At 38.6% G+C, this 15457-nt stretch overlaps 1 protein-coding gene across 12 annotated transcripts in view; it reads right to left on the reverse strand.

Moving 5' to 3' along the window:
• The window catches only part of TFCP2 (transcription factor CP2), a 42144-nt gene that overhangs the window by 19631 nt on the left and 7056 nt on the right, over positions 1-15457 (reverse strand). For all 12 annotated transcript variants that reach the window (XR_013993954.1, XR_013993955.1, XM_081058657.1 and 9 more), the window contains 2 exons: positions 2187-2338; positions 459-535 (listed from right to left, as the gene is read on the reverse strand). Coding sequence is in view for 10 of the 12 variants with exons in the window: in XM_081058657.1 (XP_080914783.1) it covers positions 459-535; positions 2187-2338 (229 nt within the window). In the remaining 2 variants the exon portion in view is untranslated. The remainder of the gene's footprint in view (positions 1-458; positions 536-2186; positions 2339-15457) is intronic.

Genomic DNA, 15457 nt, shown 5'->3' on the forward strand with positions numbered 1-15457 from the left:
TCCTCTTCCTTCGTGGAGATGCCTATTAATACCCTTCTTACCACCTTTCATAACTGCTGAGCAAACTACGCGGTCCCAAATGGCAGCCTAGGCTAAGGACACCACTATTTTTCAATAGTAGCTTCTGTTTTCCTTGCTACCAGACCAAGTATCCAAAGAGACACAGGAGCTTCTCTAAAGATCTCAAGGAGGGTACTTGATTCCACTTGAAAAGAACTTCACGGAACCAGGAGACTACCCTGAGCTGCAGTGGTAAGCCTTCTGTTTCTGCAGCTCTGAAAAATCCATGTGAATAGGGGGACTCCCTCTGACCCCAAAGAATTCACACCACAGTTCACCACTCTGCTAGCAAATTGTAGCAGGGAAGAGAGAGCACCAAGCCCTTATGGAAGCAAAGCAATATGACAAAGGGTCAGTAAAAGGATGTGCAGAGGAATCATTTACTCATTTTCTTTTACCTTCACCAACTTGCCATTAATTTCTGGAAGTTCTCCAAGTTTCCTGTTGTCTAGCATTCGGATTTCATAAGACTGTCCTAGAAGACAAAGTACGTATTACATTCATCATAAATTAACTTTGCAAACTTCAGAAAGAATAAAATTCCGCTGGGAGGAGAGTTTCGCATGGTTCGTTGTGGTGGCAGTGAGTTGAATTTTAGGACAGCGGTGTTCTCTGACAACAGTAAGTTTGGGGCCACCTCACTTTGTGGGATAAGCTGAGGGGCATGAGGGCGGAGGGGTGTGAGTCCCGGGGTTGGAGGAAAGAACTGTCAGGCGCCAGTCCAGACTCTCCAGCTGGTGGACCTGGGCTGCGAGAAGGGGCGGGTGAGAAGGGGCGGGTGTGCGGTGGACCCAGGGCACACGGGAGGGAGCTGGTGCCTGTGTGCTGTAAAGATGAACAAGAACCCCCTCAGTTCCATGACACCGCAGGGTGTGGCGTGCTTCCCTCTCCCCTGCAGGCAGACTAAGGCACCCAAGGGTGGACCCATGTGTTTAGAATCTGCTCGGTGCTGGGGCATCTAGAAAATGGTACACCAATGTCCTTGAAATACCATGAAGAGTATCCCTCTTTTGGACAGAATTGGAATTACTGAATGATTCAAGATTCCTCTTTCTCCACACTCCCCTACCCTCCCCAAAAATGGCATTTTAGCAACTTTTCTGGAGCTTTGCATGAAAAGCGATGTTAGATTTTGTGCTGGTCCCTTTTCTCAGGAGTTCAATGTAGCTGGAAGCCAAACTACTCCCTGAGTTCAAAACCTGCTTCTTCCATTGTGTGACCTTTGCAAGTTTCTTAATCTTTGCCTCAGTCGCCTCATCTATAAAATGGGAATAATATTTAGTAATCCATCTCAGAGTTGTTGATAGGATTAAATGCCTTAATACACATAAAGCTCATAAAACAATGCCTGACACTTGTATGTTAGCTGTCATCATCATTACTGCTATATTGCCAGCAGAACTAGAGGTGACACGTTGTAGAAAAGGTTTTCAAATCACTTAAGGCTAGAGTAAAACTTTGTAAAAACCCAGTTCATCTTAGAAGAGTAGAGACAGAATCTTATACAAGTTTGTAGCCCCCACAATATCTTGCTTAGGGGTGATAGTTGTTAAATGCAGGAGCTTTCTTAGAGGCAGGAAAAAATAAAACTTGGTTGACTACACAATAGTACAATGTTATCAGTATTAGTAACAACGACTATAATCCTTTACTATATGCTCCCCATAGTGCTAAGTGTTTTCATACATTGTATCATGTAATGTATGATATTATACATTATATTATACATTATATCATACATTGTATCATGCATCATGTAACTGATACAACTCTCTAAGGTATTACCAATCCCATTTTTACAGATAAGGAAACTGAAATGTAAAGAGTTTAAGCAACTTGTCCAAGGCCATACAACTGGCAAATGATAATGCTGGGTAGGGTAATACTTCTCAGACAATGGGGGAACATGGATTAGAAAAAAGAGGGAGATGGGAACTAAAAATGGGCAGGTAGACAAAAGAAGCCAGTAACATATATCAAATATGACATCAAAATTCAAATCTCTGACGTACGCCTTTAACTTTGACAGGTCACACTAGAAAGAAGTATTTTTTACATAAAGTGTACCTAATTAAATACCATGAATCCAGCAGGTCTGTAACAATACTAACAAGGACGCATCTAACCTTGATTGAGATACGTCAGGGTTTCATCGTGGAGTTTCACTGCTGGAGAAGTGGCAGCGCAAAGCACATACTGAAAAGGTAGGATTTTATTCTCATTATCAGGAGGCAAACTTGACTCTTCTTGCTTAAAAATGGGTAATGCGAGGACATCACTAAAAGAAAAAAAAAGACTTTTGTCAACGTATGACAGTGATATGAAAGTACCTTTATTGTAAAAGGCAAAAGATTTATACGATCTGAAGAGAAACCAGAGTATAAAGTACCTTTATTGTTGAGACAATTTAACTGCCATTTGCTTTGGAAAACCATACACGTTACTCACTTTGGTGGCGTTTCTTTCCAACCATTCAGTTGCGATCACTTGCTGTGACAGCCCCCTGACCACAACAATGTGAGCAATGACAGGTATTCACTGCTAAGACCACCTAAATGTCAGAAAAGAGCAGTTCTTGGAAACACAGACCGGTGTTCCTAAAAGGGCTCTGAAAATCGTACATAGCCTTCCAAACATCTCCCTTTAGGACACTCTGCAATGTGTGTTCTCAGTAAGGCACCAACTGCAGCGTGTGCGCAGAGCAGGCCTCCCTCGTCCACGGTTCTGACATGGTTTCAATAACCCACAATCTAAAAATATTACATGTAAAATTCCAGAAGTAAACACTTGCAAGTTTTAAGTTGCACACCATTCTGGGTGACGAAATCTCGAGCTGTCCTGCTGTGTCCCATCCAGGACCAGAATCATCCCTTTGTCCAGCGTCTCCATGCTGTATGTGCTACCCACCCATTAGTCACTTAGCAGCCATCTCAATTATCAGACATTTTGAGTGAGTGACAGTGAGAGAAGGGGGGGAGGGAGCACTCCAGGGCATTCATATCACTTTTATTACAGTGTAATAAAAGATGTCAAACCTTTGGGAGACTGTTGCCATACCATTCTTAAGTACATCACATCTGATGATTCCTTGAAAGATTAGTGAAGATTACCAGGAATCAAGGCAAATAGGATTTTGCAACATAGCAACAGCTCAACCTTTAGGAATGTAGGGTGTTTTTTTCCTTCTCAAATGTCAAGTGCCTAGCAAGGTTAATATATAGCAACAGTTCCTAATCATCTCCATGTAAGGTGGCATTACACCTAACCAATCATGACTGTGCAAAAGACTGTCATTTCAGGCTGGAATTCAAAAATTGATTCTAAAGTTACCCCTAAAATTTACTCAAAATAGTACAGCCAAACCAAATACACAAACCTGTATTTTCTCGTCAGAGATTTTAAGATCTAAAAACCTCAAATATATCTGAATTACTCATGTTCTTGGCACACTGCATTTTCTTTACTCTGCTGTGGGAATAAAAATACCATTCAGTTTCACATTCCTAGAGGTGGAGGTTAAAGGTCACTGGTAACTACAGTTCCAGGCCTCTGCTTTTACCAAAACAATAACAAATTCAGCAAGAAACAATTTTGGAAATACAGAAGTCTGCTCCTTCTCCGAGGTAAGCTGAGCGCAGATTAGGAAAACCCACTTTGGTGGATTCTAAGTAGTTGCTACCAATCTATAATTTGGCATTTTATATTCTCTGATTGCTTCATGCATTTAATTCATTCCAATGAAATATAAGCTATTGAAGGAATAACTTCTCTTATATGTGCTTAGTAAATATGTGTTGGTATGATTTACATTTTTGTTTATTTGTTTGCATTCTCCCAAACACTCGGCCCTAATACCTTGCAGTCATTTCGGAATTCGCAACATCTCACAGTATCTCTGATCAAATATAAGGATACAGAAATCTTACCTGTTAAAAAAATAAGTTGAGCGCATGTTAAAAATATGCATCGCTAAGTGGAAATCCACACCTGAGAGTGGAGGCACAGCAGAAAGCATTTGAGTGGAAGTAACAGAGGAACAGAAGCAATATCAGGAGTGATCTTTCCTGTATGTAACTGAGATTCCCTGAAGAGCTGCTTCGTGGTCCTGTCCCGAGGTATAAATTACCCTTTTGAGATAAGGCAGCCTCTGAATGGTCTACTAATTTACAACTATAGTTTAACCTTCTCCCTCAGGCCTACCAGCTGTTGAATGCCCTCTTCTAGAAAGAGCCTAGAGCATAGAAAGAGAGAGGTTTGATGAGCTCTATCTTGAGTAAGAGAGGCAATTAAACAGGTGTATATAGCATCAAAGGAAATTAGAAACTAGCTAACTCGGGACAGTAAGATGTCATGAACTTCTAACTTCCCTACATATAACCCTAATTTAGACTCCAGCATGATGACAATAAAACATTTGAAAAACATGCCAGTATCCCTATGTTGGTTACAGCATAAAAGAGCAAGCACTGAAAAGATTACACTCTACTCTGATGTCAGCTTCGAAAGAAAAAATATCCAGTAAATAAATGGTCATAACTGATTTGCTTGGATTTGTGGACCTGGGAGGACACCTGGTAAGGAGAGAGAGGCCTGTGAGTTTTGAAATGAAGCCAGTGAGTTGTCCCGATTACCAAGTAATGGTGAAATTATCTTACTTTCTTGGTAGGGGCCCTCTGTCACAAAGTGATAAAAGATTCCTGCACCTTGAACATCTAGTGAAAAATCTCATTCAACTGAAAAACAGCATATATAATTAAAAAATTGCCTTGCTAATTATTCTATCACCCAGAAGGCAGAAGAAATGAGCAGAATTATATTCGGAACCTAATTTGACCAGGAAGAAGAAACTGATCAGAAAGGAGGAAGTGGTGGGAGCCTCAAAAGAGAGCAACCAAGCCCGATAGGCAGGAAGTCGGACAAGGAACACAGAGAGGTGTGATTCCTAGACTCTCACACAATCTCTTTACGCAGAAAAGGCCAGAACCAGAAATAAGAAAATACAAGAAAGAAAACAAAATCTCACCGATAAAGGCAAATATACAATAATCACAGTAAATCGACCACTTAAAAAATATGAAGGTTAAAAGACAATAGTAGCAAAATTAACTATAACTACAATAAATGATCAAGGGACACACAAAACAAAAACATAAAATATGACATCAAAAACAAAAAGTGGTGGAGGAGTAAAAAAAGAAAAGAATAGTTTACGAGTATTTAGGCAGGACTTCAGACGTTCAGGACTAAGAGCCATAATCAAACTAACTCGTTTTCCTTTTTTTACATGATTTGATCAGTGAATGATGTAAGCATAAGTATTTCTAGATTTCAGTAACGCACAAAATAAAGTCTCTTGACATCCTTGTTCAAGGTGAAATATAATGAATTTTACAATACTGAAGTGGCTTTACAGATAACTAGACAACTGTACCTAGAGAGCAGATAAGTTTAGAAGGTTTAGTGGTATGCCACAGGACCCCAGAGAAACTCATCGTCCGCAACATTTTTTTATAAATAAGCAATTTGGATGAGGGCACTGAAGAGGATGATGATCAAATATGAAAATAACAGGAATCTGGGATGGGAAAGCAAATATCCTATAGGATAGAATCAACTTGTAAAGTAATTCTAACTGGCTGGAACAAGAAGCTAAATCTAACAGGATAAGACCTAATAAGGATATATGTAAAGTCATGCACTTAAGAATTAAAAACAACAAAATGGCTCACTATATGTGAGAAAGACTACGGCTTTAAAAAAATCTATTTCAACGAGATAAACTGCATGTATCTGCCAAAACCGCTGATATAAGGTTTCATTAAAAACAAAGTGAAGGAAATGACATTCTTGTCTATGCAAATCAGACTTACACTTGAATTTTGTGCTCAGTTTTCTGAATGTGGAACTTCAGAAAGAGTACTTTAAAAATCTAAGAAAAGAGATGCGAATAAGTGAAGCGACCCAATGTCATGTCATTTGAAGAGTAAGTAAGTAAACGAAATGAGGCTGTTTGTCTGAAGCAAAGGCTTGTTAGGTCTACTCTACAGATTCAACTACCAGTTCAGGGTTGAAAGAGTTGGCCTCTTCAAAATATCCTCCAAATCGATTCTATGATATTATTATTATAAAAGGACCTAAATGTTTTGAGTCTGTTAAGGTTTTAGAAGCTGCACTGGGACAGGCCTAGAGATCTGATGTATTATTAGAAAACACTATTTGGTATATAGTACCCTCCGGTAGACAGGAAATATCACTAGTTCACTGCTATTATAGTCCAAAGTATGTACTATTGCATCTGCTAAGGAAAGCAGCAGCCAAATGATAGCTATAAAAGCCTATGTACTGGGGTTAGACCAATTGGCTTATAAACCTGTCTCTCTATATATACTTTTAAAATTTCATTTCTACCTTTGTGTATTTGCCACGACAAATAAAAGACAAATCATAATAAAGGCACAGATAACATCTAGGCATGCTAAACCTTCTATATACCAAGTCCAAAAGACTCACCTTTGTAGCATTTTCTAGTTAAAAAGTCTAACTGTAGACTTTGTAGCATTTTCTAATACAGACAATTCCTAAAATGATATTCTTTTTTTCCACTTTAAATCAGATTTTTTTTTTTTACTATGTATTGAAAATAACATTTTAATAGTATACTGTAGTCCTCCCATTACAGTGAATTTGGCACCTTGAAAAGATGTTACACATTTTTTTCTGTGTCTTAGCCACTTGGAACTGCTATTTTTATTATCCTGGTGAAAAAAGTTCTGCAGAAAATCATGGAAACAGACATAGGGAACCTGTGGCAATATTACAAATTTCTAAGGAAACAACTGCAGTATTAATATGAAATTCAAAATAAAAATGATATTCTTGATTAAAGCCAAGACATAAAAATGTTTTTAATTTTTAGAGAAAGTACATCTTATCCACTTGGGCAAGGTGATTCTAATGAACTGTGTTCTCAGAATACACTCTTCTAAACTATTTATGAACTACCGTGCTTCCCCGAAAATAAGACCAGCTCTTATACTAATTTTTGCTCACAAAGACCCATTAAGGCTTATGTTCAGGGGTTGTCACCCTGAAAAATCATGCGAGGGCTTATTGTCCAGTTACGTCTTATTTTCGGGAAAACAATGGTAGCTACCGTGTTTCCCCGAAAATAAGATGTAGCTGGACCATCAGCTCTAACGCATCTTTTGGAGCTAATATTAATATAAGACCCAGTCTTATTTTAACATATATAATATCAGACTGGGTCTTATATTAATTTTTGCTACAAAAGACAAGTTAGAGCTGATCATCCAGCTACATCTTATTTTCGGGGAAACATGGTAGTAGTAAGAGGAATACAACTGTAGTGTGGTATTGATAGCTCCCTTTTTAAAACGAACACTTCAATCATTCATGCAAATACTCATTGAGTACCTAGAGTGCCAGACACTCTTATACTAAGTACTAAAAACCACATACCAATTTTTAAAAATAAAACAATTTTATTTTCCGTCTTTCCTTTTTTTTCTTTCCCTTGGTCTTCCAGGTTTCAGCAGTAGTCAATAAATGGTACATCTCTGTAGTTCTTACTAATTTTTTAAAACAAACTTTATGATATCCTCTACTCCCCATTCTATATTAACTTCTCCCTAACCAATTTGTAATTTACTGAGTTTTTTCATTTATGCCTAACTTACAGCTAAACAGTTGCTAGACAGTTCCTATCTAACTGTAATAGGACAAATGCTGAAAGAGCTTGGGAAGAAATGAAATCAAATCTAGAGAATCCAAATATAGCCTTACATTTTCTATACCAGAAACATTGCATGCGATTCCATAACCAGGCTGCTAATCGTCTCTCTGGTAGCTCATCTCCAGGGATGGCTCCTGACGGTCAGCATCTCCTGTATTCAGCCCTGTATGCGGCCCTCCTTCCATCTCGCATCTGAACGTGGGCTGGTAAACTGCTTTGCCCAAGACAGTGTGGAGGAAGTAGCAAAGTACCAGTTCTGGCCTAGGGTCTAAGCTTTAAGAATTGTCAGCTTTCACTTTTGTGTGTTGGGGAACCCTGACCTGCCAGGCAAGAAGTCTGGCTACCCTTCTGGAGAGAATGCATGGATTGGCAACATGGAGAGGGAGAGACCCTGAGGCTATGTGGAAAGAGAAAAAGAGACAGAGACAGACAGACAGACAGATAGATATCAATCCAGTCACCCCAGGGTCCGAGAGCCCAACACTGGCACGTGAGTGAGCCATCTTGAATATTCCAGGCAGGTCTCCAGGCGGCTGCGGCCTCAGCTGACACCACATCAAGCAGATCTGCACAATCAATGCGTGGGCTCCTGAGAAGTGAAGAGCTGCCGCTGTTTGAAGCCACTATATGTTAGGGGTGGTTTATTAAGTAAAAGATAAAGAAATAGGCCCCTGTTCCAATATTTCTAAATAATTCTTTACCACAAAACTTAATAGTAGTGGTGAATATGTAAAGGAAGATATTAAATCAGCCTTACTTAGAATAGCTCTACCAAAAGAGAGAGAAACCAGCCTCACACACAGAAAAAAATAAAAGGATGCATTCCAAAAGCCACTGTGTGGTATTTAAGGATAAACAACAGAGCTCGTCTAACCATCTCAGAACACAGTATGACAATTATGCTATACTTACACCACCTTTTAAAACAGCAAGTCGATGCCATAAAAACTACATTGCCAATAAAACATACATATTTTCACTCTTCCGGTAAAGACACAGTAGGAAAGAATTTGAACATTATGGCCAGATCCAAAGAATAAGCAACCAGGTATAAGACAAACAAAAAAGTATGTGACAGGGACCGGATGGCTCAGTTGGTTAGAGCACGATCTGTCAACAACAAGGTTGCTGGTTCAATGCCCGCATGGGCTGGTGGGCTGCGGCCCCCGCAACTAAAGATTGAAAATGGCGACTGGACTTGGAGCTGCGCTGCGCCCTCCACAACTAGACTGAAGGACAATGACTTGGCCCTGGAGAAACACACTGTGCCCCAAGATTCCCCAATAAAATAAAAAAATTAAAAAAAGTCTGTGAGAGAAGGAGAGAAAATAAATGTGCATGATGATCAGTCTGGCCCAATAAGGGAATAAGACAACCAACCACTTCTTTTCCTCCACCTTCTCACATTCTCTGGTCCTGTGGCTTTCAAACTTCTTTGAATACCACCAACATGAAGTCATTTTTCTATTAAGGCCCAGTACACACATACATATGTTTGTGTGTCTACAGAACTGAAACAAGTTTGAAAAACAATACTTAAACTAACTCAATAAAAGACAAGTCTTCCACATCAGACTGTACTTCAGCTACTTGAGAACAGGGCTTTATCGACTTCAATAGATAATTAAATACTCACAGAGACTCGCACAGAGCGTATGTACAGCCGATAGTCATCAGAAAAGGGACGCTTCCTCCAACTCAGCCTTATTGGGTCCCTTTTGGCTCTCTCAGTTTTAAACTCATATAGTACCTCACTCTCCATTGCAAAGCAGCAAACAATGCTGCTAAATCTAATAGCCAACACATTCGTACTGAAGACTGTCTTCAATGTTGCAATCCAAATCCTGCTTTTTAAGACAGAAAACATTTGGAAATAAAATAATTTAAGCCACCTTCTGCCATACTTGAAGACTGCATTACTAAATTAAAGGAGTCAGGTCTGTATGGAAGGCACGTAAATACCAGTGGTTCTCAACAGTGGCTGCATGTTAAGAATCACCTGGGGAGCTTTAAAAAATCCCTTCCAGGCCATATCCCATGCCAATTAAATCAGAACGGGGAGGGAAAGGTTGGTGAGCTTAATTACTTAGCCTTGTGTCTTAATAAGCCAAGGTAACGGGTTTGCTTTCGCTATGTCATCTGTGGTGACCCCCTTTCTCTACCAAGACCTGATTTTACAGAGGTGAGCCGTCTTGACACAACACCAACGGTAAGAGAGTTGGTTCAGCAGTTATAGATAAGACCCCTTTACCGAGCACGGCATCATACAAAACTATTCTACAAACACTTGTTTTCCTACATTCCCGTTCACTGTCCTTAAGTATTACTAACACTCAAGGAAGCCTGAGTGAATTATTTAAAAATATATAGCAAAAATGATGTGATTCAAAGAGGCCTAGTATGTTTCTAGTAGGTGTTTTATACAACTCGGCTCTGAGTAGCTTACCTCTAGCCCCCTCCAACTTCAAACCTGGATGAAAACACCGTATCTAGATTTTATGCTGATGATGCTCCTGGTAGAGATACTGGTCATCTGACAGTCTTTCTTTAGGAATACTGTTTTTGGAACTTTTTTCCAGATCTCAATATGGGCTTAATGTTCTTTAAGCACTTTAAGAAATGTTTCTAGGTATAAACCATGCTTCAGCACAGTTATGAGAGTCCAGAAGTTTGAAGAGTTGTCATTAGATACGTCTCCAAGTTTATCAAAAAATGAAGCTATTAATAATTTCTTTCCCCCCCAAGTCCTTGAGTCTCCCTCATTTCTACTCAGCTGAATTATTTGCCAATTCACGTATTTATTTCTATAAGCAATGTGTTTTTTACTTTCCTTAAGATTAGAAAGTCACTGAAAACTTCTCATTTCAAATTTGTCTCCAAGCCTTACTTACTCGTATTTTGGAAGTGGAAAACTATTTGACTAAATGGCAGATACTTGTAGAGAGTTTGTGAGATATTAAAAGTTTAATCAAAGAAATCTGAATCAGCACAGCTCTGCCTCAGGAGATTGGCCGGATATAGGCCGGCTTTTCAGTTTTTTTCCTTCATTACAGGATTAGCTCTCACCAGCCTGCAAATCTAATTAAAACACTGCTAATGGAAAACATCACCTGTGGCATCATTAGTATCAGGCTCTTTTATGAAACTTCTGAAATCACTGACCTTTCCGATTTATGGCAAGGTGATGAATGGCAACCTGCAATGATATTCATGGGTTACATATTACAGTCCAGGCACTCGGACAATTTTGATATAGAAAGAACTCCCACTTCAGTATTCAAAGAGCTGGTATCTACCATCATAGTATGACCTAACTGGGAAAACAACAAGTTCTGTTTCTGTTTTCCTGTGACGAAGGGAAACCACACTTAGTCCTGCCCGTACTGTGCAGAGCCTCAAAGCTGCTTTTCAGGTCCAAAATGTCTGCCAGTGCATTCTTTCTTTTTTTTTCTTTTCTTTTTTTTGCAGGTAAGCTGCTTTCCGTCTTCACTGGCAAGAAGAATCACTCACCAACTTTGGGGTTCTTCTGCCTTGCCCATTGCATCCCCCCTACCAAACCTAGCTTCAAAGCCATACAGTCTCCATAGTCCCAATTCCTCCCTGCGGTAAAAGATAGTCACAGGCATTTTTCTGTTTTTTTTTTTTTTTTTAAGGCTTCAACTGATAATAACTTTTTGGGAAAATCCTAAAAGTACCAGAACACTAGTCCTATGAAATGGTAAAAAGGCTTTAGCTAAATCTTTCCCCTGTATGCTCACAGTGGGAGGGCTTATAAAAATTCTGCTCCTTCAGAACACACCTCTGATGAAAGCCCTTTCTTGCAAAATGGCCAACAAAGTCTACGAAGATGTCCCCAACTAGGCCTGACGATGCAATCAAAGCAGAACTATTATTTACTCCCTTTTTTTATAGGTAGACAGACAGATAATTAATTTACATTTCTAGAATGTGCAGAGCAGAAGATACCCAGTTCACTGAGCTTCAACCCTTCTCAGGAATGATAACTAGTTTTTTATCAATATCCTCTAACTGGCAGCCAGAATAACCTTTTTGGTTTGTTTTGTTTTCTTATTTATTTTTTGTTATTAGTTTCAGGTGTACAAAACAACTTAGAGACTAGAAATGTACACACCTCATGAAGATAACCCCACCAAGTCTACTACCCATATGACACTGTACACAGTTATTATAATACTATTCACTATATTCCCTATGCTGTACTTTACATTCCCTGACTATATATACTTTTAATTATAGTTGACATTCAATATTATTTTATATCAGCTTCAGGTGTACAGCGTAGTATTAGGCATTTATATAATTTATGAAGTGATCCCTCCAATAAGTCTAGTAACCATTTGGCACTATACATAGTTTCCACAATACGGTTAACTATATTTCCCTTACTGTATTTCACATCTCCATGACTATTTTGTTACTACCAATTTGTACTTCCTAATCCCTTCACTTTTCTCACCCAGCCCCCCAATGCCCCTCCTCTCTAGCAACCATCAGTTTGTTCTCTGTATCTCCAGAGTAACCTTTAAAAATGTAAATTTAAAATGTCACTACTCTGTTTGCAATGCTTCAGGGGCTTCCCAATGAAATCAAGATAAAGAGCTAGCTCCACCGGGCTCCCAAGACCCTTTTAAACTGGACCAGGTTTAGCTTTTCAGTCTCCACTCTTATTATACTTCCTATTTCTCTTTCCCTTTTTAAAAGTTCCAGAAGACAAACTGTAGTTCCTTTTCCTTGCTCTCCTCACCTCCACTCCAAATCAACTGCTACCACTGATTTTTTTTTTACACATAAATTTGCATTTAATCCACACAATCATGCTTTGGGGTAGGAGGAATTGTCTCCCCCTTTTCATCTGCCAGTTGAAGAAATTGAGGCTCAAGTAATTTGAGCTGTTAAATAATTTGCCCAAGGTTACACAGCTAGTAAACAGCAGATATAAATCCAAGTTTAGTCTTCTATTCATTCAATACACTTATAAGCACTTATGTGCCTGGCACAATTTTAGGCATTGGAGAAACAGTAAACAAATCAATTTTATCCAAGTTTTATCCTTCTTTATTATCACTCAATGCCTGGCCTAAAGCAGTACCTGTTCAAAACAGTCGTAAGGGGGGGAAAGTAATCAAAAGTTCCCATTCAAGGCTCCAAACTTATTTCTAAAGATGGTGCACACCAACATTTGCATGTGTCTATTTGTGCAATTCACACTAATAGAATGATAGTATCCATTAACTGATTTCACTAAAAAAAGCTTACGCAATGGTTGATTTCCCTCCCCGGAAGCTAAATTTCCAGATTTCTGCCTGGCTGATTCTTTTTAATCATTCAGGTCTCTGCTAAATTCTCCTATCTACAGAGACATTCACGGTCACTCTACCTAAAGTAGATCCTACATATATTCATCATGAACTTCTTTCTGAAATTTCCTTGTCTGTCCATCTACTCCTCCCCTGAGAATGCAAACTCCAATAGTGCAAGGACCTCATTTGTCACCCTCATACCAACAAGGTTTAACCATAGTAGGTATTCAATAAATATTATTTAAATAAATGATTAAAATAATAATATGCCCATTAGTAAATCTGAAGCTTTATAATTAGGCTACTCAGCAAATATGAGTGGGTTATACTTGTGGATGAATAGTCCAAAAAACGCGGCTATAATTTATAATCAAATCTGTATTGAGCACCTGGCTATTACAACCCCCTGCGAAGAACTCCTGAGTGTTTCCATGTTACTTGCAATTGCCTCTTCACATACAATTTAACTAATTAAACCTCTCATACAACTTTTTTAAACATCTTTCAAACCTATATACCATTGAAACCATCTTATCTTTTGCTCTCGACACAATGAAGGCAAACTTCCTCCTCCTAGGAAAACTGATCCTTACCCAGACTTGGAATCCATCTATTCTTTATCCCCTTATCTCAATGCAGGTACTAACCATCTCCTCTATTGGATTCTACCCATTACCTATAATCAATCATGTTTGAGTATCTCCCATCTTTTTTTTTTAAATCTTCCCATAACGCCCCCCTTCAACTACTGCTGCATTTCTCTGTACCTTCACTAGAAGTCTCTATATAAATAGAGTCTGCGTTTCCTCATCTCTGATTCATGCCTCAAACCATGAGAGGCTTTCACGCCACCACTCCATGAAAAGTACCTGTCATGATCACCAATGTCTTCCATGTAGGCAAACTCAATGGTCACTTCTCAGGGATCATCTTACTTCCATTCTCAGCCGCATTCAACAAGCTGAAACTCCTGCATTTGCCACTCTCGCCTCTGGCCTCCTGAATATCCTTTCCTGCTTTTCCTCTTACCTTACCAGCAGCATCTTCTCAGGTCCCTTGTGGCAACCCCTCTTCCTCTATAAGACGTCAGGACTTGACTTTGGCTCTTCTCTTTCTACACTCCCAGATGATCTCATTAATTCCTATACACTCCCCAACATATCTACTAGATCCAGCCTTCTGCTTTGAACTCCAGATTTGCATATTTAAATACCTACCTAACATTGCCTCTTTGATGTCTCAGGGATATCACAAGGACCAGGCAGGTCCAAAGGGGAACTCTCCATCCTCCAATAATCTGCCCAGCCTAGCTCCCCCGCCCCCACCTCTTGTATTGGATGGCAACACGATCCATTAAAATGCTCAATCTAGAACCCTTAGCGACATCTATATAGATACTTTTCCCTTATCCTCATGTCCATTAACAAGACCTATGAATTTTTATCTCCACAATATATCTTGAGTTCATCTTTTTTCAGTAAAGCACTGGAATTAAAGGGGCAAGTTCTGGAGTTAGACTACTAGAATTTAAATCAAAGCAATAATAATAGCTAGCATTTATTGAGCATTTACAGTTTGCCTGACACTGTCCTAATTATTTTACATATGTTAACTCATTTAAACTTCCTAATAATCTCATGAGGTAATGTTGGAAAAATTGGATATCTATATGAAAAAAAAGGAATTGGATGCTTACCAACAAAAATCAATTTTAAAAAAAAATCCATTCTCAGTGGATAAAGACTTAAGTATAAAAAAACAAAACTGTATACCTTTTAGAAGACAATATAGGAGAATAACTCTATGGCTTTAGAGTAGGGAAGAATTTTTAGATAAGACATAAATATCATATACCATAAAGAAAAAAAGTAATAAAATACACTAAGAATTCTGGAACTAAAGACACATAAAGGGAATCGATGAGCCAACAAACTGGAAGATGATACCAGCTACACATATAACTCACAAAAGATGAGTATCCAAAATATATTTAAAATTCCCATAAATTAATATAAAAAAACAACACACTTGGATACTTCTCAGGATAAACACGAATGGCTAATAAACATGTGAAGGTGCTCAGACTCATAAGAAATCAGGAAAATGAAAATTAAAACCACAATAAAATCCACGCCCAACAGATTGACAAAAATTAAAACACTGACTAAATAAAGTATTGGCTAGGATGCAGAACAACCAAAACACTTAAACTCCAAGTATATCAGGAAAAACAATAAGCATTATCTTGTATGAAGATGAACAAACTGCCTAATCTAGCAATTCCATTATTCCTACATTCCTTCTGTCTGGAATATCTTCTTTC

Source organism: Rhinolophus hipposideros, assembly GCF_964194185.1.
Source record: "Rhinolophus hipposideros genome assembly, chromosome: 9".
In the NCBI taxonomy this organism is placed as follows: domain Eukaryota; kingdom Metazoa; phylum Chordata; class Mammalia; order Chiroptera; family Rhinolophidae; genus Rhinolophus; species Rhinolophus hipposideros.